Source organism: Maniola jurtina, chromosome 17, assembly GCF_905333055.1.
Source record: "Maniola jurtina chromosome 17, ilManJurt1.1, whole genome shotgun sequence".
Lineage (NCBI taxonomy): Eukaryota > Metazoa > Arthropoda > Insecta > Lepidoptera > Nymphalidae > Maniola > Maniola jurtina.
In genome coordinates, this window is record NC_060045.1 from 8,630,765 (window position 1) to 8,655,553 (window position 24,789).

General features: G+C 36.6%; 3 protein-coding genes across 8 annotated transcripts in view; 2 read left to right on the forward strand and 1 right to left on the reverse strand.

Moving 5' to 3' along the window:
- Positions 1-24,789, forward strand: part of LOC123873597 (protein drumstick) — a 51,282-nt gene that overhangs the window by 20,007 nt on the left and 6,486 nt on the right. For 4 of the 5 annotated variants that reach the window (XM_045918480.1, XM_045918481.1, XM_045918478.1 and 1 more), the window contains exon 2: positions 16,601-16,861. In XM_045918480.1, coding sequence (XP_045774436.1) covers positions 16,644-16,861 — 218 coding nt within the window. In that variant the 5' untranslated portion in view covers positions 16,601-16,643. Of the gene's footprint in view, positions 1-15,108; positions 15,421-16,600; positions 16,862-24,789 lie in introns of those variants that run through there. The other variant, XM_045918479.1, reaches the window with a different exon arrangement.
- On the forward strand, positions 20,524-23,424 carry LOC123873595. Its single transcript, XM_045918476.1, has 2 exons — positions 20,524-20,870; positions 22,666-23,424. Exons 1-2 carry the CDS (start codon positions 20,603-20,605, stop codon positions 23,343-23,345), a joined length of 948 nt encoding a protein of 315 aa, XP_045774432.1. The 5' UTR covers positions 20,524-20,602; the 3' UTR covers positions 23,346-23,424.
- On the reverse strand, positions 21,182-24,077 carry LOC123873593 (protein ALP1-like). Of its 2 annotated transcripts, XM_045918474.1 has the most exons (3): positions 23,621-24,077; positions 22,080-22,294; positions 21,182-21,815 (listed from the first exon to the last, which is right to left on the reverse strand). In XM_045918474.1, the coding sequence occupies exons 1-3, from the start codon at positions 23,917-23,919 to the stop codon at positions 21,406-21,408; spliced, it is 924 nt and encodes a 307-aa protein (XP_045774430.1). In that variant the 5' UTR covers positions 23,920-24,077; the 3' UTR covers positions 21,182-21,405. The 2 variants fall into 2 exon arrangements, with proteins under 2 accessions (XP_045774430.1, XP_045774429.1); XM_045918473.1 differs by having other exon boundaries at positions 21,182-22,294.

The following is a 24,789-nucleotide window of genomic DNA, read 5'->3' on the forward strand; positions in this document are numbered from 1 at the left end:
CGGGAATTTTAAAAATCTAAATCCACGCGGATAAAGTCGCGGGCATCATCTAGTGATAGATAAATAGGTAAGTATAGGTACCTGCATAGTTGGCAGATTTACATAAAATAGGTAAATGCATTTTCACTATCTATCTATTATTTTTATGGCATTGTCTAGTAAGTATAATCCGAGTAGAGAGAGAGAGCCAGGACGTGCCTGAACTTCGTTATTTTGTAAAAGCTGAAAGTTTCTCTGCGTTAGTACGTATCAAACTAACTTATTTTTCACTACAAAATTAGACAAAATCTTTCAAGCAGGAGTTATAGTAAACTTATGGCGCTTGTATGAGAAACCGATCAAAAGCATCCATCATCGATTTGAATACTGACCTACAACCAAGCCCATGAGATAAGGCCCTGAGGGTGCACCCATGTTTTAATTATGTAGGCAGACATTATGTTGGGTCACGAACTCTAATAATACGACCTCCTTGGAGAGGAGACGGGCCCTTAACTCTTGTTTAATTGCTATTTTGATTGGTCAATTCCTTTTTAGTATGCGAAATAAAGTTCTATGTCTTAATCAACATTGTATTAATTTTATTGAAATGTGTATGGAGTTGTGACGATGCTTTAATGATTAAACTAGAACCTAGGTAACTACTTGGCAGTGGTGTGCAGGTCATAGAGGCATAAATGCATTGCTTACCCAAGATGAATTAGCTGAAAGCTCATTTTTTATCACGACTTAGTAAATAAGTAACCTAACTAATGCTAACCCTAGCTTCAAAACTTGTGTACGCCACTGATACATACTTAGATAGAGAGATTTCTATAAAGTTTTTCTTTATATCCATAGGTAGGTATAGGCTCAACGGTCAAGGAGCGGAATAATATCCGAATGGTCGAGGTTCTAATCCCATCAGTTACTTACCTAGGTACTTAGGTACTTAGTTAGTTACCTACCTTTGTCGTAAGTAGGCTTATCTAACCTAAGTCCTAACTCCTAACACAAGCGTCAGGTTAGATGTTCTAAATTGATGACCCAAAAAAGATTGTAAGGCCCCATTTAGAAAAAGACCATTTTATTATGAGTAGCTTTTAGGTCCTATACCCAGAGTTTGTTTGGCGATTGAAAAATCAACCATTAATAAAACAAAAACCTTACTGTAACTTTTCCATTGTAGAATAGGTCGTAGAAAAACAATTCTTGTAACGGAGCATGTGCGTAAAATTTTCCATTTCTATTTTCAAATCGACCAATCAGTAGTCGTAAATACGAATGAGTGGAACGAGCACTGTTATTAACAGTAGCTCGATTTCTCCTTTAGCTTTGATTGGCTCCCGCGTACACCGGTAGCCGACTCCCACATAATATTATGTACGCACGCATGTTATGTAGGTACGCGTGTATATTTGTGTGTGCATGCCTTGGAGCCATACCTAGGTAGGTTGGTACATAACAGTAAGAGTTGGATTCAGTGATTTTTAACCAAGACATATTATTACGTTCATACTCGTATTACATGGCGTATGAAATCCGTTCCCACTCATAGAGTGTAGATATAATTTGAAAATTATTTTTGCATTTCCTAAAATGCACACGACGGCAGTTTTGCACGAATTAATTATTAATGAACAAAATAATGGGTACTGTTAGTCGTGACATGCTTCCCTTCATTGAAAGCGAATTTATTACACACTAGCTGACGCCCGCGACTTCGTCCGCGTGAATTTAGGGTTTTCGAAATCCCGTGGGAACTCTTTGGTTTTCCGGGATAAAAAGTAGCCTATGTGCTAATCCAGGATATTATCTATCTCCATTCCAAATTTCAGCCAAATCCGTCCAGTAGTTTTTGCGTGAAGGAGTAACAAACATACACATACACACACATACATACACACATTGATTATAAGAAGGCTTTCGATACGCTGGAAAAAGAAGTGCTACTCTTGGCCATGCAGGAGTGTGGCATTGCAGGTCCCACCAATGAGTGGTTCCGCAATTATTTGTCGGAAAGAACCATACGCACCGATATTGATGGGACTCAGGGCGACGAGTGGCACGTAACCCTGGGAGTACCGACTGGCTCAATATACGGGCCAGTGGGTTACCTGATGCTCGTTAATAGTGTAGTCAATGTGATTAAAAAATGTCGAGTATATATGTATGCTGACGACATGTGTCTGCTGTACGCGTCAAAGGACGTGAGGGAGGCGCGCGATCATATCCAGTCAGACTTTGAAAATGTGATTAAATGGGCGCATGATAATGGTATAATTATTAATATGGAAAAGACGAAATGCATGCATATATACTCGCCATACAACAGACGGGCTAAAATGGTTCAGTATAAAGATATAGGTATAGTTGGCCACAGCTATGACTGCTTGCATGGTGCTAAAGACTCGTGTGTATGTCCACAGCTACAATATGTAGATAATTATAAGTACCTAGGTTTGATCATAGATCAAAATTTTAATTGGAAATCTCACATAGGAGCTGTGTGCAACAAGCTAAGGTCAATATTGGGAAAATTTTATCACCTAGACCGAGTTTTAAGTAAACATACAAAACTAGTAGTATACTATGCGTTAGCAGACTCAGTAATTAGTTATGGCTTGAGTATTTATGGCAGAACATTTAGTACCTATCTCACAGAAATTAAAAAAATACAAATTAGACTTTTAAAACATATTTTAGGAAAAAAAGAGAAAAAAAAATACAAAGGACAATATGACAGTATTTTTAAAGACTTACAAATTTTACCTATCAACAAAAAAGTAGAATATTTAATAGTAAAAAATAATTTTTTCTCAACTATTTATAAAAAAAAGGTTAAAATGGGGGATAATCCTAGAATAAATAGGAAGGTGAGATTCTCAATGCCAAAAACCTATAACTACTATGGCAAAAGAATAAACGCATATATAGTACCCAAATTATATAATGTAATCGGCTGGGCTGAGGAGGACAGCGATGGGCTCAGTGAGGGAGTCCTTAAGAAGAGGTTAAAGGAACACCTACTTAGGGACTCCCTAACGGAGTAGGTAGGTTTAAATAAATATTTAGTCGTAGTATAGTTTATTATAAGTATAGATTAAGGTGTAATGTAATGTGTAAGTTAGTTATATAAGTTAAAATAAGAGCGCCACCTCGCCAACAAACTGGCACACCAGTTTGGCGAGCGATAATATTATAGTTTCTTGTAAATTTTTTTTGATTAAATAAATAAAAAAAAAAAAAAAAAAAAAAAAAAAACATACAAACTTTCGCCTTTATAATATTAGTGTGATAAACACACACACGCGCACACACATAGGTACATACACACACTCACACACACAACCGCATCCACAAACTTTCGCCTTTATAATATTAGTAGGAAGTGTGATATCTGAGCGCTCTATCTGTGATACCTATTAATAAATTACCCTAAGCCTATGTCTATGGTTGACCAGTAGATATTAAAACCTAACTTTTAAATAGTGACTTGGTTGGATAATAATAGTAGGTATCTACGATAAAAATAATAAAAATACAAAAGGTTCTTTAATTAATGAATAATTTGTATCTAGTATCTACTGTATCTACAGATCAATAACAAAACATAATTATCTATATCTTTATAATAAAGAATGCATCACAGTTAAAAAGTTGTTAGCATTTATATACCACAGTAAAACATACGCAATCAGCCGTACAGAGGGAGGCACTGCGCCGGAGGCGACGCGGAGCGCCCAATATATCAGCCACACTACGATTCTTAGAACAGCGGTGCTATTGAGTAAGCATTAGGACTAAAAAGTTTTAAAAAGTTTAATTTTTACTAATATTATGAATGGTAAGTCGGCTGTATGTCTGTTACCTTTTCATGGTCCCTCCACTAAAAAGATTTTGACGTTTGGTACAAAGGTAGCTCGGCCTCCTGAAGACGGACATGCTACTTTTATTCCGGAAAAACAAAGAGGTTCACGCTCATTTCAGACTTAGGAATATAATACTTCAATCAATATCTTGCCTATAAAGCAGCTTGACACGAGATTTTACGATTTATGAGACGACATTTTAGCAGTTATGTTTTTCAGTCTACTAGAATCTAAATATACCTTTTCGTAGCTAGGTACCTAATGCTTCTTGTTATTCGATCATGGATGATGCATATAAATCTAAATAATATCAGAGGTGATACGAAGTAGGTAAAAGCGAAATCGGCAGATGCAACGATGCTTTAGAAAAAGTTGGCACACGCTCATAAATACCTAATACATTGTAGAATAGTCTTAACAGAACAGTGACGAAGCAATAAAACATAAATAATTTAAAACATAATAATTACAATATGATGATTACCATCATGTATTATTGCTATGTCATTAACATATTGTAATGGCAATCGTTAAATCCATATTTATTTATGACTCTCCTTATGAATGTGACTCTACATAGACACAACAGTTAAAACGAAAATGAATATTGATTATTATTAAACTAAAACGAAATTAAAATATGGAGTAATAACACGTAGGCACATACTCGTATTTCTTTCGATTTTGAAGGTGATTCAATTCAAAATTAGATAAATCCTATATAAACCTATAAAACGATTTCATGATTTAATTGCCATCCATCTACTAGATGTATAAAATCAATTAATGTAGGTACATAATATTAAACTTATGCATAACATCTATGCATAAGTTGCATAGATGTTGCTATGCAACTTATGCAACTATGCATCTATGCGTTTAGGTCATTATTTTATAATACGTTAGATTTACTAGTACCAAAACCTATACAAAAATAATTTATTACCAATTTTTTTTTAATATTTATATTTATTAAACCTATAGAATATACAGGGCATTTTTTGTTACATTCAGCGCCACAAAACTACTGGTTTTACCGGGCACTGGGTTAACATTATAGTTACAAAGACTATAGAAATCAGCATTTTTTTGGTGTAGTAGTGCTGTAGTAAAGTAACAAAAGTCATTAACTTTTAAAAGTCTTTAGAAGTAATACTTTATATTCGACTCCACTCACGGCTCTGTTCCGCAGCGCGCATACCGTTCCTGTGGGAACGCGCGGGACATAAACTGTTTCGTTATTTCTGCTCACTCTCTCATTTGTATATTATAATTTGGCCCCGCTTAGAACCTGTTTCGATTTAAATTGCTATTATGCTGGTATTATGTGCTTTAAATAATAATATGTTCAAGTGATTGACTTTGATAAAAAGTTGCGAACAACTCTACCTCCTACCTATTATTTTGGCCTCCTTTTGCTTATACTGGTTTAAAAATAAAAGCCTTTGAAGTTTTACATTGCTGTGCAACGATTTCTATGCTCATAGAACAGGTAGGTAGGCACTAGGCATTTATTTTAATTTTGAACCCACAACTTTCTTAGCTAATACGTAGGGTACTAGATACCTAACCTAGGTACCTACCTATCGAAATAATAAGCGTGTTAAGGTAGGTTAGTAAGCACAACCAAGCTTAGTTATCTATCCCCTTGCACAATTGGGTCAAAATAGCTTAAAACTAACGGAATAAGTAGTTCAGTTACCTTGCTAAAGTTTTAAACTTTTTTAAACTTTAAGGGCGTCTGGCAGGGGGTTGCCACGACACTTAAGTGTCTGGCAATGTATGACGTGATTTCTAATAATATTGCAAAGAAAATATAAAAAAAATAGAGTTTAGTATGTAACATTTTGTACACCTTTATTACCTGTTATCTCCCAAAAGCCACCATGATCCTAACTTCATAGTTGCTGATCGTTCCTTCCTGTGTTGGGGATAATATGCAGAGAAACTTTCAGCTTTTATAAAAATACGAAGGTTTGGCCCTCACTGGCTCTCTCTATTAGAGGTAGGATCAAAGTAATTAACGAATTTGAGCGAAAAAATTGTAAGGTAGGTACCTATTACGGATTATTCTCTAGCCTTTTCGAATACGTTTTAAAACAAGACTCATTCTTCATTGCTGTGGATTTATTTCCAACCCGGGGTAATTATAAAACCATGATTCAGCTCATGCCGGGCATTCTCGTGATTTAAAGGACAAGGCTTTACAATAGCTCTCTGTCCCTTCCTAACTTTGGGCGATTTTTATCGGTGGAAGAGGGATGCAGAAGATTGTTATTCATTGTTCGTAAAAATGTCCAACAGAATGATAAACATAATTTCGTGTTGAAATACAGAGACATGCGCGGTACAATATGGATTCGATTTTTTCTTCACTCGAGACTTTATCTTTTTTTTTCAGAATAATGCAATAATGCTAAGGTAGGTGCCTATAATACTTGTAAAGGGTTACCTTTATTGAAATGCTTGTAATTAGAAAATTTATTTTGCTTTGGTTGTGGCGTGTGTGTTGATTGTGGCAATACTTAGAAATAACTCTGTGAAGATTTCAACTCTCTACTTCTACAAAACGTCGAGGGTTCGACGTCACTGTCAAGCGTCAAATGTCACATCACATTTGACGCAGGTATCCCTAAAGTAGCCCAATTTTCCTTTGATATCACGTCACCATAGCCTAATATTTGACATATCGTCGATTCAGGATCGAGCCGAGAGTTCTCTCACTCTAGCTCACTCTGCTAATGGTTCAAGAAAGTGTGGAAGCTCTGCCAAAAATGGAAGCTCAGAAGCACAACTTTCGTTAACAAAGAGAGGCTTGTAAATGGGCTATAAAAATTGCATCTTACTGTAAAGTGTAAACCTTGTTGACTATACAATAGCTCAGCAATAAAATAACAATTAATTTTTATTTGCGTACTTTCAGCATTTTACAATGACATCATTTTACAATTGTTCGTTGCACACCAGCGCCACAGTTCACGACAGTTATAGGAACTTGTAAAAAAATGTCGAGGCTTCGTCGTCCCTGGCAGGCGTCAAATGTTCCTACATTTGACGCTAGGTAGTCTAAGTAGCCTGTTTTTCTTAGATTTCGCCGCACCCATAGCCTAATATTTGACATAATATCGTCGATTCAGGATCATACCGAGAGTTCACTCACTCTAGTTCACTCTGCCAATATACCCTAACATGCCTCCCAAAAAAGCTCGTTTTAAGCCTATCGTACATTAACCTGATTGTTATTTAAAGTTGCTTGTCGTAACTTTCAACAAAAGGGAAAGCCTCTCGCTCATTTGTGGGCCATTAAGACATTATAATATTTACTCTACAAGTGGGTATGTGTCTAATTAAATAACAAATTTTCAATTATGGCCATAAAGTTTTGCGTTCAGCAATAAATAATTAATCTTAAAACGACAAAATGACATTACGACTCTAGTGTCATTATAGGTCATAGAAGTTATCTTACAAATCTTACAAAGTTTGAAAATTATTACATTTAATCCCGCTTTATTGTTTCAATTTTGCGTGCGTACGGTCATCGACCCGAACAAAAGAGCGCGTGAAAGAGAACGTATAGCTGCGTGTCAGAAAGGGAAAACATCTTAATTAAGTATATCTTAAATAAGTAGCATACATACATTTCACGAAAAGCAAAATTTCTTACAATCAAAATGCGAAAATTCACATTAAAATTGAAAACCGACTTGCAAAATATCTTGATCATCATTCCTAGTTTAATTAGTGGAGCAAACATTAATAATAATTATTGTAAGCGAGAAAATTTGAAAAATTACTTTCTATGAAAAATCGTCTGTGAAATTAATGTGAAAAAATAACAATAATTTCATCAAATGAAGTGCGAAAATTGCAAAATTACTTTCTATGAAAAATCGTCTGTGAAATTTAAAAAAAATTAAAAAATAACAATAATTTCATCAAATGAAAATTATTTAAAAGTAGCAATCACGCCCATCGCTAGACTGCATTACAACCAATCTACCAACAAGAATCTATACATCAATAATTGTACAAATAAGACGGCACATACACTGACGACGGGGCCAACGTTTGTTCAAATTCCAAGAAAGCGGACGCCGAAAGCCGAATGGACTCACGCTGACTCGGCACTCGGCCTCTCTCGGCCTCGTGAAAGACGGACAATGGCCACAAAGCGCGGTAATAGACCGTATTAGATGCGCGCATAAAGGCATTGACACAATAACTTGATAAATACTGCTTTTGAACGAGACGCGTGTAAATCGCTCTTTATGAAAGTTTACATTGTTCTTTTTTAATCGAGTGTATGGTGGGCTTTTGATTTGACAGATTTTTTATAGAGTATATTTTATTCTATACGAAGCTTTTGATCATGTTCGCTAAGCTATAGCTAGGTATTTTTTAAATGTTTTTATTAGGAAGTTGTACATGTACCTATATTCCATATATTTTTCTGAGATTTTGAAAATAATGAGAGATCAATAAAATATACCACATGTTTTATTGATCTCTCATTATTTTATAGGTAGTTCTGGTTGAATGTCTTTTAATATCTAATGTTCTTGTTGCGACATTATTTTAAATTGTGATTCCTTTCAAAACTCATCACTACACATAATATTATTACTTATTAGGTATAAACGGGAGTGTTTGTTTGTTGATTTGTCCTTCAATCACGCTGCAACGGATCCACGTGTTTTTTTTCAATCACGCTGCAACGGATCCACGTGTTTTTTTGCATGGATAGCTATGTTAAAAAACTGGAGGGTGAAATCGGCTTCTTTTTATCCCGAAAAACAAGAGTTTGCTCGGGATTTAAAAAACCATAATCCATGCGGACGAAGTTGCGGGCATAAGCAAGTAGCCAATAAAAGCGTGTGCGCCCGAGTTATGAATACGGTCAAATTAGCTGCGCATTAAAGATTTAAGCTGCAAGTGATAAAATTTTAATTACACGATACTCGCATATGTGTAAACGGCTTAATAGCTGTTTTACAACCTTTGATCCTTGCTTTGATAGTTCAGTCAGGTTCAGTGAATAAAAGTTAAAGTTTGATAGATTCCTGTATTATTTGCTGCTCGTTTCAGTTCTTTACAACATGTGAACTCATACATTACGGATAATGTATTGAACTATTAAATCGTTGGAGATGTAGCAAGTAGTGTAAAGCTATTTTAAACTATTTGGTTTATTGTCGGTCTGGTTTGTTACTATGTTGTTAAGAGTTCGTGTGCTTACGTTTGTGGAATTTTGCGTAATTAACTTTAAAGTGGCAGTTTTTGTGGTGATCATTAGGTTTGTATTCTGTAAGCACACCTCACAATATCGTCGGTGCAAGATTCTGTAAGTACATTGCTATTAATGAGGCAAATGTGTATAGGATTATGTTGCTGCGATCATGCGAATGTTGCTTATTATAGGCACCTACCTATTAATGATTTTTTTATTGAATAAACTTGAATCGAGTGCTTCTTTCAAGTTAATTCCGACTGGCGAAGTGCATTGTGGTTTGGCAATGGGAAAAGCCACAAAGCTCATTTTTCACTATGAGATATAATTATATTATAGTCCGGTCAAAATAGACATTCAAGGTGCAATAATAATTCGCATATACCTATCGCATTCGGACTATAATATAATTTATATCCCATAGTGAAAAATGAACTTTAAACTACAGAAGAAAAAGGCCTTAAGTCGAAAATTTCAGATAGTATGACGATCTTTCTGGCGCAGTGGTGAGCACCGTAGTCTATAGGTATATTAGTGGGAGGCTCCGGTTTCGATTCCTGGCTGATGCAATTTAGGAATACCTACCTACTTGCACAATATACCTACATATAAACCAATAAAATTACTTTACTTTTGTAATCAAACTAGATAATGCCCGCGACTTTGTTCGCGTGGATGTAGGTTTTTAAAAATCCAGTGGGAAGTCTTTAATTTTCCGGGATAAAATGTAGTCTGTGTCACTCCCAAGGTCTTTAGCTATGCCATGCAAAAATCACGTCAATCCGTTGCTTCATTGCGCCGTGATTGAAGAACAAACGCACAAAGCACACTTTCGCATTTATAATTTAGTAGTGATTAAGAATCTCCACCCTTTTTGAAGTCGGTAAGTCACCTACCATTTCGTATCCTACACCTGTAGATCCCTTTCACTTAAGATCGTAATTAATGAACGCGTTGAGTCAAGCTTTGAGACACACCTTAGACCTCTCACCTCGCGACGAGACCAAATGACGCATAACTGTTCAGACATCGGGGTTTTAGGGGTCCGCAGTAAAACAAGAAACCCTTACTTATACTTAACTAGCTGACTATGTCTATGACAACTTCCGCGTGGATTTAGGTTTTCAAAAATGGGTACTCTTTGATTTTGGATGAGAACTCTTTAATTTTCCGGGTTAAAAAGTAGCCTATGCCCTGCCTATGTTCATGGTACAGTAGATTCCAAGCAAACTGGTTATGACAGACGGACAGACAGACACACGAGTGATCATATAGATAAAAGCTTCTGTTTTTCATTCGAACTACGGAACTGTAAAAATATTATATTCCTACCAACTTACGTTGTTTATTGTATGAATCTTAATTCACAGTAAGTAAAAAGTAACACAAATATACCTATAGGTAATTGACATTGAATTGAATGGAATTTTACAACTAGTAAATTACCCATGACGATATTTTATTTCGACGAAATAAATTTACAAATTTAATGCAACAAAGTGTTCGATTAAATTTCTAATTAAAACACCACCTGTATCTACCGCGAACGCCGTGAATCAAGAGGTCAGTAGTTCAACGTTTATGAATCATAAATCCATAGAGCGTTCGTCAATATAACGCAACTTTAAGTTCAGGTGGATCTGATTCACAGGTAAAGATGTGCGCACATTGCTTGGCTAATATTATTAAATTATGCGATCCACGCTCTGGGGCCTACCTGGTCCAAAGGTTGTCCATCGCCATTCAGCGGGGCAATGCTGCCAGCTTGATGGGCACTTTTGGTCCAGGGGCAACCAGGGGTCGTCTTTTTGACGACTAGGTATAACTAATAGTAATTTTAATTTATAATTATTAATGTTTTAGAATTTACTTATTAGTCTTAATGATAAACGATAATAAAATTAAATTATCACCACATACTCGTAGTTAGTATGAGATTTTTCGTGTCACTAACGTTTTCGAGACTCCAATTCTATGAGCTTCAACACAATAACGTCAGAGTAAAATGAACCGAAACATTCTTGATTTAAAGTGGAATTTCGTATTGTAATTTTGCTAGGTTTCCGTTTGCAGCACTGACTGTGGATGTATAGACGAAGTTGAACTTTAAAACACGGCTATTACCGTCCATTTTACTTTAACTAAAGTGTCTGAGTGCTCGATTTGTATGAACACATTTTTTACGACGTGCTCGATGCTATTGACGTCATAATTATTTTGATTAATGAAAAGCACCCTTTACAATCAGTGATAGCCTAGTGGTTAAGATGTCTGCCTCGTGTTCGGGGCTGGGGATTCAATCCCTGGCACGCACCTCCAATTATGTGCGTTTTAAGCATTAAATATCACTTGCTTTAACGGTGAAGGAAAACATCGTTTGGAAACATGCATGCCTGAGAGTTCTCCATAATGTTCTTAAAGGTGTGTGAAGTCTGCCAATCCCCACTTGGCCAGCGTGGTGGACTATGGCTAAGCCCTTCTCATGCTGAGAGACCGTGCTCAGTAGTGAGCCGACGATGGGATGATGATGATGATGACCTTTTCGCGGCTCTTGCGGTTTTGGCGGCTCTTGCGGCTCATCTTACGGCTGTGTGTAACCAAGATGGATTCTGAATCACCCAAAGATCCGCCTTAAAACAAATGACACAGATAGATCGTTACTAGATATGATATTTTTTCGACATTTGTTTCGGCGACCACAAAGATTCGCATAACTTCATAAGTCATAACGTTTACAAGGAAAATTTTGCCTCGCTCTATGTGGTCTCATACCTATTGTTAAATTAATAACTTATTGAATTCTTAATACATTTTTTCAGCTAAGCTAAAACAATGACTAATTTTAAAAGGTTGACTGATACTCGTACCATGGATTCACAGAGATGATCGTTTTCGACAATAGTACACGGAATTTATTCTTTATTAATCAGGAGTGCATTGAAAGGCTAGCGATAACAGTGGCGCGTGACGTCATCATCCGTTCGTAAAACAAGCCGCCGCCGTCACTCTGCGTATTTCATCAGTTTATTTTTTACAGTATACAGTACTTACAGTAAATCGTTACACCTTAAATATCACTTGCTTTGACAGTGAAGGAAAACATCGTAAGGAAGGTCTGTGGCCAACAACTTCTTATTCTGACAGGAGACCCGTACTCAGTAGTGAGCCGGCGATAAGTTGAAAATGATGATCATACCTACCTATAAGTATCAAACATACTGATATCAGAGTTCGATGGGCAGGTTATATCAGTATCGTTCAACCATAATGCCTTTAAATTCCCAAGATTTATTTGAACATGAATGTTGAGTTAACAGCTATTGTTACCTTAGAATGACGATAATTTCTTCAAGATGAGCAGTAAATTTAAGATAAACTCGGGACCATCTCTCATACCATAAGAGGCATTTATTTTGCTACTAAAGAGGGAACTTCGTGACTATCAGATGTTTATCAAAAAGTACCGGCAGACTGTAACCCTAAATGGTAGCTAAAATGTCGAAATCTCAACAACGGAGCTTCTTTTGCGTGCCATCGTTTCGTGATACCACCATAATGCATGGTTTTTATCATCGGAATTAATGTTAGCAAAAAATAGGTACCTCTTAAAATTCTTATGTTATGATGAGAATTCTAAACGTACCTATGCTCATACAACAACAAGATATAGTTTAAAAACTAAAATCTGAGTAAATACTTAGCTCTTAAAGTACTAGTTCAGTACCTATAGAAAGACCTATACCTACTTAGGTACTTACCTAATTTTGAAATTTCGTAATAACCAATTCGGTCAATTAGTGGTTGTACCTATTTGATATCTTACTACATAATACTACCTATCAAATTTTTTAAAGACGTTTTTATTTGTTATCATTTCATCGCCGGCCCACTACTGAGTATACTAAGGTCTCCTCTGAGAAGGGTTTAGGACATAGTCCACAATTGGAAGCATGCAGGTTACCTCATTATGTGTCCTTCACCGTTAAAGTAAGTGATATTTAATTGCTTAAAACACATACAGCTCCGAAAAGTTAGAAGTGCGTGCCCGGGGACGAACGTCGAACCCTTTGAATAGGAAGCCGACATTTTAATCACTAGGCTATCACTACTTTTTTGTCATCATAATGCAATTTTTTATGTCATTATAACAAAGCTCACGTGCACATGGATCGTTATTCGTTATGTAATTTTTCAAAGCTATCTAATAAGCAGTTTAACGATTATGAGGAAAGCGATGAACTGACAAATATATACACACATCACACATATGCCTACATGGACGGTTATACGTATTCACGATCTTAGTTGGGTAAAAATAAACGTCTTAAGTAGATAGTATAAAATAGTAGGCTATGAGAACAGCAAACAGTTTTGATTGTGCTATAAAACGTCTGCGAAAAAATTTACACTTGTCTCGACAGTTAAATTTTACGGCTACTTTAATACACGGCCTTAAGAGCACACACACAGCGAATAAAAATCGCGCGATTTTTTTAGCAATTCTGTAACACTTGCAATCATATGGAGATAAAAAAGTTTATTTGAATGAAAGTAATTTTTTTTATTGTCCCGATTAGAGGCCAAATCTAGTACTTAAAGAAATATTTTATTGAAAATTAGAGGGTATCCGGCGTGTGCTAGAAAAATGAACCCTATGCATTGTTTTAATGGTCTAAAACCACCGTCGCATTATTGCCTTTCTAATGAAATCAGTTTAGGATACATCGGTTGGATGGTTTCTAAGCCTATAAGGGACATGGGTAGAAATAGTGTTTCAGTTTTATGTTATACCTACCAGAATCTAGATAATGCCCGCGACTTCGTTCCCGTGGATTTAGGGTTTTTAAAATCCCGTGGGAACTTTTTGATTTCTGGGTAAAAAAGTAGCTTATGTCCGTGCTCAGGATGTAAGCTAACTCTGTACCAAATTTCATCAAAATCAGCTAAACTGTTGGGCCATGAAAAGCTAGCAGACAGACAGACAGACACACTTTCGCATTTATAACATTACAGTATGGATTAAAGATTCATAATTTTGCAATAAAATTACGCGGAACTATAGAAGCTGGAAACCGCGATCTGTGGCTAATAACAGAAGCCGAGCAAACGGTAATTTTGGCGGGTGCAAGCGCCGCGCCAGTGCCGAAATAAGTAATATCGTGAGTGGAACGCACGCACGGTAGCCCCAAGCCACCCGCGGCTTTCCCACCGAGTACTGTACTGTAATCGGTGCCATTTTAATGCTTGTACCCGTAATTATACTTAGTACTCGAGGTAAAATAGTGGTAGCTAGTGAGAAATGAGCAAAGTGAAGGTGAATTATGAAATATTAGCGTTCGCCCGCGTCGAAGCGTAATGGAATGTCTTGTGAAAAAGAAACAAGTTCTCGTAGCGTCTACTCTACGAAAAAGACTCTCTGTAGTCTGTTTACCAAACCACTAAAGTTTAGTTTAAATTACGTTTCTTTCTGTATGTAATATTTTCGATTAATTTCATACCAAACAAAATTTAGTAAGTAATTTCCAGAATAATCATCATAGTGTGCCCCATAGAGTGCCCAATGTTTCACTGACCCTTACTCACTACGTATGCCTGGTAGAGTTCGCTTCAAAGCGATAAGGCCGACGATTGTTATGTTTATTATTTTATTGTTTGTTTGCATTTTTGGTGTACATGATAAAGTATATTTCATTTATTTAAGTATTCATTATGTTTGACAGCTTTCACGCGAAAAGCTTCTCCATCTCAGCAATTCCAGAATTATCAATGGATGATATGAATTCATGTGTTTTTAACAAAGTATTGGCGTTGACTCCGATGTTTTTTCCGAACTAAATTTTGAATATCTATATCTGTTTCTTTTTGATATTGCTAAAAAAATAGATAATGAATCTTTCTAACGCTACTCTATCTAGCACCTCAAGTTAGTAAAAATTAGTAAGAAAAAGATGCGAAATCTCTAAAATTCTGTACCTACTGTACTCTAAAATCTACTTACCATTGTTTCTTTTATTATTGTCTGCGTAGCTGCGTGAGCCAGTGCATATTTCCCATGGTGCGAGGCACCAGCCTACCGACTCGCTACCTGTTCATTCAGCGAGCACATGGTGGGGGCTACGCGCCTTCCGCGTAACGTTATCAGTAGTTTCCGCACCCTCGCGCCAGCGCAGTTGCCAAACGCACCCGGCCTACGTCGCACGTTCGTGACACTTCTAGTCATCACCTCTCCGTGTATTTTGAAACCGCGCTGTACTAGAAAGCTTACTGAAAGTGTTGTTAATATTGAAATAAGAAGTACAGTGAAAGTGCTTGCTTTACCGCCTCTTATAGTTTCCTAAGGTGCGTATTAACTATTCATTATAGTGCTAAAATGATTTAATGGACGTCTCGATAGTTATCCAAAAGTGTTAATGGAGATATCTTTATCGATATAATACTCGTAAAAACGTGCGTTAACACCAACATTGCACACGAGCTACGATGCCAGTTATTACGTATTATGTAGGCGATGTTATAAACTAATAACGTCTAATGACGAGCTTATAGATACAGTTTATACCATTTTATACGTGTTTTATTCTATGCCTTTATAAATGGCGTTCAAACAAATATGGAATTAAGTACGCTTATCTGAATTAACTGTCTAGTAGCCCAAGAACAATCAGTACGACAACATTTTCTCACGCGCGACTTTTTCATTGATAATAGCATTGCAAAAGTTGCGAGTGAGACTTCGCACTGACTGTGCTAGGGCGACTGGAGTATACGCTATTGGTTTTACACACAGACATATCGCTGGTTTTACAAGCTTTTATTTTTCAATGCCTAGAGTCTAGAGTCTAGACTCAAAGCCTTCAAAAATCTAGACAAACAACGACAGCAGCGATGACGGAGTTCCTAGACGTCGCAAATTACAATAACAATAATTAACTAAGTAGGTACCTGTTAAGGAATAGTTCACATTCGCACTGTGGGAACGCGTATGGACCACGCGCGCTGCTGCTCTCGCTCGCCTTTGCCGTCGCGGTCTGCAGTGTGATGTGCTTCATTTAATTCCTTGTATAACTTACAAGTAGTGCAAACGTTTACTGTAAAGCGAGGAGGTGGTAACAAAACGGGGTAATTGCACGTAATAAAATTTTACAAGAGGACCAAAAATCCGAATGAAAGCTTTTGAAATACTGTAATTATACCGTTTTGATCGAAATCATGAACTTTAGACTCAATTTCGAAACTAACTCATGTTACAAACTCATGTCCAAGCAAAACCAGTATTCAGTGGACCAAAATCGTCCGTAGGTACCTATTTATTAAGAAAAACAAAATTTTGTCCATAAGAGTAATAATTGCTTAGTTTTGTTCAATTACCTACGTCGTGCTGTTTTCGCCCAAGCCTTAAAACAAATGAAGAATTACCCTTATCTAAATCAACTGTTGCACAAGTTGGGACCTTATAACTTAGACATTAAAGTTGAATTCCCTATGTACGTTGTACTGATAAGTTATCATTGTCACACAGGCTCACTAGCCCCGCCCGTAGCGAGCACCATAGACCAGACAAAATGTTCGCCGTGATGCAAATCGACGAGGATCACACCAGGGACTTCAGGCGTAAGCTGCGCCCCAAGTGCGAGTTCGTCTGCAAGTATTGCCAACGTCGGTTCACCAAGTCCTACAACCTGATGATACACGAGCGCACCCACAAGAGCCCAGAGCTGTCTTTCAGTTGTGAGGTCTGTGGGAAGAGTTTCAAAAGGCAGGACAATTTGCGTCAGCACAGGTAAGCCGTTTTTTTTTTTAAATTTTGTACTGGTTAGCCGTACTTAGCCGTACCTTTAATTTTTTTATAGTTTTGAATCAAACTCAAAATTATTCATTTAAAGTAGGTACTATTGTACACCTTTTGATAGACAGAATTGTTAGATTTAATTTTGTAGGTGATATTATAGTTGTGATAATTAATTACGTAAACTTAAGACTAAAGCTACAGGGGTTCCAAACGCGTGCAGATCTGAGAAGAGCCCAAAACGAACTCAGCACAACACAAATTTTTTATTACTAACTAGCTGATACCCGCGACTTTGTTCGCGTGGATGTAGGTTTTTTAAATTCCCGTGGGAACTCTTTGATTTTCCGGCATAAAAAGTAGCCTATGTGCTAATCCAGGAAATAATCTATCTCCATTCTAAATTTCAGCCCAATCCGTCCAGTAGTTTTTGCGTGAAGGAGTAACAAACATACACACACACATACACACACACATACAAACTTTCTCCTTTATAATATTAGTGTGATTATTTTTTTCTTAAAATAATCTTTATCAAGCAAATATCTGAAGCCCGCGCACTTCATCCGCGTGGATTTACGAATAGGTTTTCAAAAATCTTGTAGGAACGCTTTGATTTTCCCGGATCACATAATAAATTGCCAACAACTTGAACAAACGCTCAAAGTGTTTTTTTAGGTCTAGTTATTTGAATTTTGAAGGACCTCACTGCGGGCGTGAGGAAATTTCTTCCGTACGAAAGTACGTGATTGGTTGATCAGAATCGCCCGTTTCCCACGATGCGTCTACTTTCCACTGCAGCTTTTTGCCAATCAGTTTAAAAATTGACAAAGATTATGTTGATATGAACCGCTAAGGTTTGGAATATAAAATATAACCTGGAGAGATACTTCAAGGCAAAAGTGAATAGGCATTCTATTGATAGACCTCATCATTGCTTTTCCTTAAGCATGATTGTCACCAAGCGCAAGCCGATCTCACAATAAAAATAATACGTTTTCGAGGTATTGCGTAACATGCCTACCGACCTACATACTCGTGCTGTGGTTGCGGCACGGGACACAAGGCCGTGGTCACACTAGTCACTGTGAATTAGGGTCTAGTCTGTCACACAGCCACTCAGCTGTGATATACTGAGACGTCAGTTGTTAGCTACTACTGTTACAACCTGTGACCGCAGTTTAGCCAATTGGGACGCAGAAAATGTTTTGATATAATGGATGCCTAATTATTCCGATTCCTCACATTATAAATTACCCTAAGTAAGTTTCTAAGTAGGTTAAAAATATAAATAGGTTTGTTAACTAGTTAAAAAACTTAATTATGAAGTGTACTACTTATATCAAACTAAGTAGGTACATACCTACATGCGTCAGGACATCCCCAATTACTGAAGATGTATATTTACACATCGCTGACAGAATGTCGCCCCCTCATAATTACCATACAATGTTGTGGTAGCTACTTTCACGTTGACAGGGTAACAGGGCAATTCTTGTTTCCCTCGTCTCCTAAATATTGGTACAAATAGGGGCAATTAGCAGTGTTCAAAGTTTTTTTTGATTTTCAACCGACTTTAAAAATTATAAATGTCATGTGTTTGTTATAAAATTAAAAAGTGGGTCTATTGTTGGTACACATAGAATAAAAAGGCTGCTTTTATTGCGGAAAATCAAAGAAATCGCATGGATTAAAAAAAAACTAAATCGACGCGAATAAAGTCGCATTTATTACTTAGTAATCAATGTTTTTATTTATTTTATAATTGTTAAAAATGTACAAAATATATTCATTAGTCTTTGAGATAATCGCGGCCGTAATATTATATAGGTACATTCATGCGTACATACATACCTACATAGGTACATATATTACATATATACATACATACGGGTTGAGTATATCATAACCTCCCTTTTTTGAAATCAGTTTAAAAAGAGCATACAAGTTTTGACAAAATATAACTATGTTGCTAAGTAATCTATCGGCAGATTACAAATAAGATTAATTTTGGTCGTAATTCGAGAGTAAGCTCGTTTCAGTCGTAGCTTTCTAAACAACAAATTCTTTTTGAATCTCCTTTAAAAAATACACAACACATGCATTTGTTCCACGCGTACGGGGGTTCCGTGTGAAAACCTCGCTCCGTATCCGGGCTACCAAGATCTTCGATAGATCGCTCACGACGCTCGTGAGCTCGTGATGAGCCCGTGTGTTAACGGTGCTTAATAGCCCCTAATGCTTCCGAAACTGTGCGAACGCGGTAGCCCCACACGTGAACGTATAATTTGCAGTTGCCGTACAAGGAACAGGCGACTTAGTATAAATTTGCCGATACGTTAATCGATTTCGAATATCGAAACACTATAACCACCAGAGTAAAGATAAACCTAGCTTCAACTTTCACCATACGTCTAAGCTATTGCACCAAGTTGAAACTACGAAGTCAGCAATTGAAATATTCTACTCTACTGATACCTAACTTAAAAGTACAAAGGTTGTTACTTTTATGTCCACTTAAATAAATACATTTAACCTTATCTTTTTGCATTGTTGGTAAGAAAAAGATGCAAATATCTATTTATCTGAAGATCGAATCGACACCATTGTAAAACAAAACCTGTAGTTTACTAATATTATATAAAGAAAAGATTTGTTTATTTGTTTGTAATCGATAAACTCTGTAACTATTGAATCCATTTCCAATAATGTTCTCATCATTAGAAAGCTACTTTATCCAGAAGTAACATAGGCTTGAAATTACGTATAATGTGTACCGCGACTACAGTCGCGGGCTACAGCTAGTTACTGAAAAAAAGATCGTCAAAGCAATCAACACTATATATTATATTACTCTGACTGTATACGGTCTCAATGTTCGAAATCAATCAACGTTTTCGAGATGTACGAATGTACTGATAACAGTACAGTGTGCAAGCCGCTTGACCTGCCGAATTGATTGCAGTTCAAGCGGTGCGCTTTGCCAAATTTTGGTGGTTTACGGTAAACGCTTTATAGATTGTTGGGACTGTTTGATCGTTTTCGGTATTATTCTGACTTTATAGTGTCTCAACGTTCGAAATCTATGAACCTTGTCGAGATGTACGAAGTCTTACTAAGGGTATAGTGTGCACGCCGCTTAACCTGCCGAACTCGTATTGCGGTTCAAGCGGTGCGCTTTGCCTATTTGGTGGTTTACGGTAAACGCTTGATAGGTTGTTGGTACTGTTTGATCGTTTTCGGTATTATTCTGACTTTATTGTGTCTTAACGTTCGAAATCTATGAACCTTGTCGAGATGTACGAATTCTTACTAAGGGTATAGTGTGCACGCCGCTTAACCTGCCGAACTCGTATTGCGGTTCAAGCGGTGCGCTTTGCCTATTTGGTGGTTTACGGTAAACGCTTGATAGGTTGTTGGTACTGATCGAACGTTTTTGGCAGATACTATTGACGTTGTTTTAATTTTTTTTTTTCAAGTTTTGCGTCGTTTACGCACGTGATATTTCTTTGACATTGGTTTTTACTTGAAGTTGTTTTTAATCCAAAATGAGAAAACAGTAAAGTTAGAGGCATCTGGACTAAATTTTCGAAACTTTTAATGTTTAAATTTCGTATAACTATTTGCTATGTGTAAGGGCCGAAACACATAAGCGCGTTGCGGCGCCGCGCCGCTGAAATCGGCAGTGCGCTATAGCGGTGCGGCGCCGCAACGCACGACGTGAATTCCAGCGTTATGACGTCATACTTGTTGACAAGGATGCAGTTTGTTTCTAACACTCTTGCAAACAACACGTGTCAACCGAGAAGCAGTTTTAAAATTAAAATGTCTGACGTTGACGTCGATCTGTTTATATCTTCGGTTCAGGAACACCGTTGTTTGTGGGATACTAGTGACGAAACCTATAAAGACAAATTTATAAAACAAGAAGCATGGAAAAGCATTTGTGAGATCGTTTATGTTGATTACAAGGAAAAAAACTCAACCGAAAAATCAAAACTGGGTAAGTAGTAACATATAGTCTTAGGCAATGATATTTTAAACTAAAGATAAGTTACGTTCATAGTAATTTACGTTTTAAATCTGTTCCTGTGTTTAAATCATTACCTCCCAGCAATCCAAAACTGCACACATTTGCAAGTTTTACTGATTAGCAAACCAAAAGATATGAAATAAAACGCAATTGAAAGAGATAGCTATAATTTTAATGGTTGCACTTCAAACGTTTCTTGTGCATAGAGTAACATTTATAGTCGTAGAGTGGACACTTGATTCAAAACTATTCAAAAGTACATAGATAAGAAATAAAACATCTTACAAAAGTAAATCACATTTATTGAAAATTTTAACAGTGAAATAATTAATAATGAAAGAAAAGAAATAAAATACACATTTTTAACCGACTTCAAAAAAGGAAGAGGTTACTCAGTTCGACCGTATATATGCTTTTTTTATGTTTGTTCACAACATGTTAAATAGTTTGAATCAAATGTATTAAGGTATTATTTGTATTTTGAACTGAGTAGGTATACGAACATTCATATTTTGTTTAATTGCCAACTTAGGGCGCCAACATCACTGGAAAAGTAATTACAAAAATCATTCCGTATTAGATGTGGGCTTAAATTATTTTCATTTGCTGTGGGCAAATGCAACATTTGCAGATCAGAATCATCAAAGATAATGTCATCGGTCGCTTGTACTCCATCTCGATTCAAAACAAAGTTGTGCATTACACAACATGCCTTGATAATGTCTGTCGCAAATTCGTATTGCACATTCATAGATCGATGAAATATGCGCCATTTATTGGCTAGGATGCCAAAAGCGCACTCGACATATCTTCGGGCACGACTCAGTCGATAATTGTAAACTCTTTGTTGTACCGACAAATGTTTTCCTGAGTAAGGGCGCATGACGTTATTCGAAATTGAGAATGCTTCATCTCCTACAAAAACAAATGGAGTTTCATTTTGAGAACCTGGTAAAGGCTTTGGTACAGGAATAGGTAATTTGCGTGTCATAATCAAATCATAAAGTTTAGAGTTCTGGAAAACGGTGGAGTCACTTTCCTTGCCATACGCTCCTATATCGACAAAAATGAATCTATATCTAGAATCTACAAGAGCTAATAAAACTATTGAATTATAGCCCTTATAATTGTAAAACAGTGATCCACTGTGCGCAGGACATGTAATACGGACATGTTTACCATCAAGAGCTCCTATGCAGTTAGGAAAATTTGCTTTCTTGTCAAACTCAATAGCGACATCTTCTAGAACCTGTTTTGTTATAGGAGGTATATTTTGACTTGATAGATGTTTCCATATGGCGCGACAAACTGTCCTTACAATTTTTGCTATTGTACTTGCTCCTCGGAAGTAATTCGTATGCATGGTTTTAAAGTCACTGCCGGTTGCTAGAAATCTAAAATGAAATAATAATTAGTAGGCAAATAATAAAATAATACAAATGTAGGTATAATCAAACTCAAACCGCGCAGGTAATAGTGTTGCTAAAGGAATAGATTTTCAAAGATAGACAGGTAGTTTTTCAAAGAAGTACTCAATAAATATTTTACATTATGGTTGTTCTAGGCAAAGTCAATCAGTTTTTAACTTGCCTAAGTCAAGAAAAAGCAGAAAATTATTCTTTTTCGGCGGCCAGCCATTTATATGAAATTGGATGGACCGAAAGTACTTATGAAAGTTATATCAAATTTTATATGTAGTATAAATGGAATCTAGGGAATTTTAGTCTTTATTACTATTTTTCACTTGTGAAGTTTTTTGTTGCAGGTAATGATTTAGTCAAGAAGTGGAAGGCCATAAAAGATAATTTTGCTAAATATCAAAAAAAACTAAAAGATGCCAATCGATCAGGAGCTGGAGCTGCAAAAATTAAAGAATATCACTTGAATAAACAATTACAGTTTTTGAAAAAGGTTTCACAAAATGCAACTGATTCCAGTTTATGCGTAGCGGAAGGAGATATTGAGAATGAAATAACGGCATTGCCTCGTTATAAAAGTCAACCACGAAAACGAAAGGCAGATGATAAGGATGATATTGAAGAAGATTTATTGGCAATATTAAAAACACCGGAGAATAGACATTTGCATTTTTTCAAGGGGATTTTACCATCTCTACAATCGTTAAATGAGAATCAAACATTGATATTTCAAAGTCGGGTGCTTCAAATATTAACCGACATTCTTCAACCTTCAATTCATCAAAATACACATCACGGCTATAATCAAGAATATCAGCATCAGGGTTACAATCAAGGATATTCAACTATGAGATACGATAATACGGTTCAGAGTGGCTACCACACTTCTACTCCTGGAAGTTCGATTACTGAACAGAGGACTACCTCATCATCAAACCAACAACGTCCAATAAATTCACCATTTTTACTGGACGAAACGTCAGCTACTTCCTATGTTTCACAAGATGAGGAGTTTGATTTTTCTTAAATTGATCATTACATTTTTTAAGGCCTATTAAAGTATTCTTAAAGTAAGAAAATTGTATAATGCAAAAAGCTTAATTTGATTCTGTCTTGTTTCATTTGAACCTGGCTTTGTACCACTAGGTACCCCCAAACCATGAACACTAGTGATGCAAAATTTTTATCGACACCCCGCTAGTACCACAGGTGTATAAAGCCAGGGGTACAAATAAAACTAAACATTTGATTCCGAGTGCCATAAACATCAATAAAAAAAAATAAGAAACCTATTTGTTTTACCTTAAAGTTAAGCCCAGCATTTCCAAAGCAGTAACTGGTTTTCTTCCTTTATTTTTTTTCTTCTGTATATATTTTGATAACTCGCTTAATAGCTCTTCAAATGATGATATACTCATTCTAAAGTAGGCAACAAATTTTTTTTCGTCTATCTTTAATGCTTCGTATTTTTTAGAAAAGAACTCGCCATTTGGATTCATACCCTTACTTAATGGATGTATCCAGTATCTTCTTTGCCGTATTTTTAAGATAGAATAATGTCTTCTTAATAACAAATAAGCAATAAGTTTATTACGATCCATCGCAGAGAGACGTCTATCCACACTCAAAAATCACGAGAAAATGGTTGCCCTACCATAATGCCCTGTTTCGCGACGCCGCAACGCGGCAACGCAACTGCCGATTTTGGCGTTGCGGCGCCGCAAAAATAAGCAGTTTGCGTTATGTGTTTCGGCCCTAAGACCGTTATGACAAAAAATCTGTTTTTCGATTTGTTTTGTTTTGTTTCAGTTAGCAGTTGCTTCGTTCGATATCTAATTTGAGATAGAATCTTGATCTTGGAAGTCATTCTGTTAAAGCTAATATTACGATATAACAGGACAATAATGAAATTTCGTATTGAGGTCCTCATATTTTTAAGTCGGTTAGAAAGTAGGGAACTGCTGGCCTCATACGTGTTCCGCGTAAACCTGCAGGTACCTCAGTACACAGTCATTTAGCAAAATAATCGGTAGCGGTACTTCACCGCCATCGGCGCTCACGTTCGGAGGTGCGATTCACACGACTGCCACATCTAGTGAATACACGTATAGCCACAGCTTAAATATATACAGCGAAGACGCCCTTGATGTTTACGGTCATAGCACCTATGTATAATAACCCGGACCAGGGCCGGTCCGTCAACAAAGTTGAACTAGCCAGGTAACCTCCCCCTGAGAGGACATTCTAAGTAACATATCCAAAATATGGCAATAACTAGCCGATGCCCGCGACTTCGCCCGCGTGGATTTAGGTTTTTCGAAATCCCGTGGGAATTCTTTGATTTTCCGGGATAAAAAGTAGCCTATGTGCTAATTATTATATGCCAGGTTATTATCTATCTCCATTCCACAGCCAAATCCGTCTAGTAGTTTTTGCGTGAAGGAGTAACAAACATACACACACACACATAT

Coding starts and splice junctions, on each gene's coding strand:
- LOC123873595 (XM_045918476.1), top strand. CDS start 20,603: ATGACGTCATACTTGTTGACAAGGATGCAGTTTGTTTCTAACACTCTT. Junction 20,871..22,665: donor AACCGAAAAATCAAAACTGG/GTAAGTAGTAAC, acceptor TTTTTGTTGCAG/GTAATGATTTAGTCAAGAAG.
- LOC123873593 (XM_045918473.1), bottom strand. CDS start 23,919: ATGGATCGTAATAAACTTATTGCTTATTTGTTATTAAGAAGACATTAT. Junction 22,295..23,620: donor ATGCTGGGCTTAACTTTAAG/GTAAAACAAATA, acceptor ATTTCATTTTAG/ATTTCTAGCAACCGGCAGTG.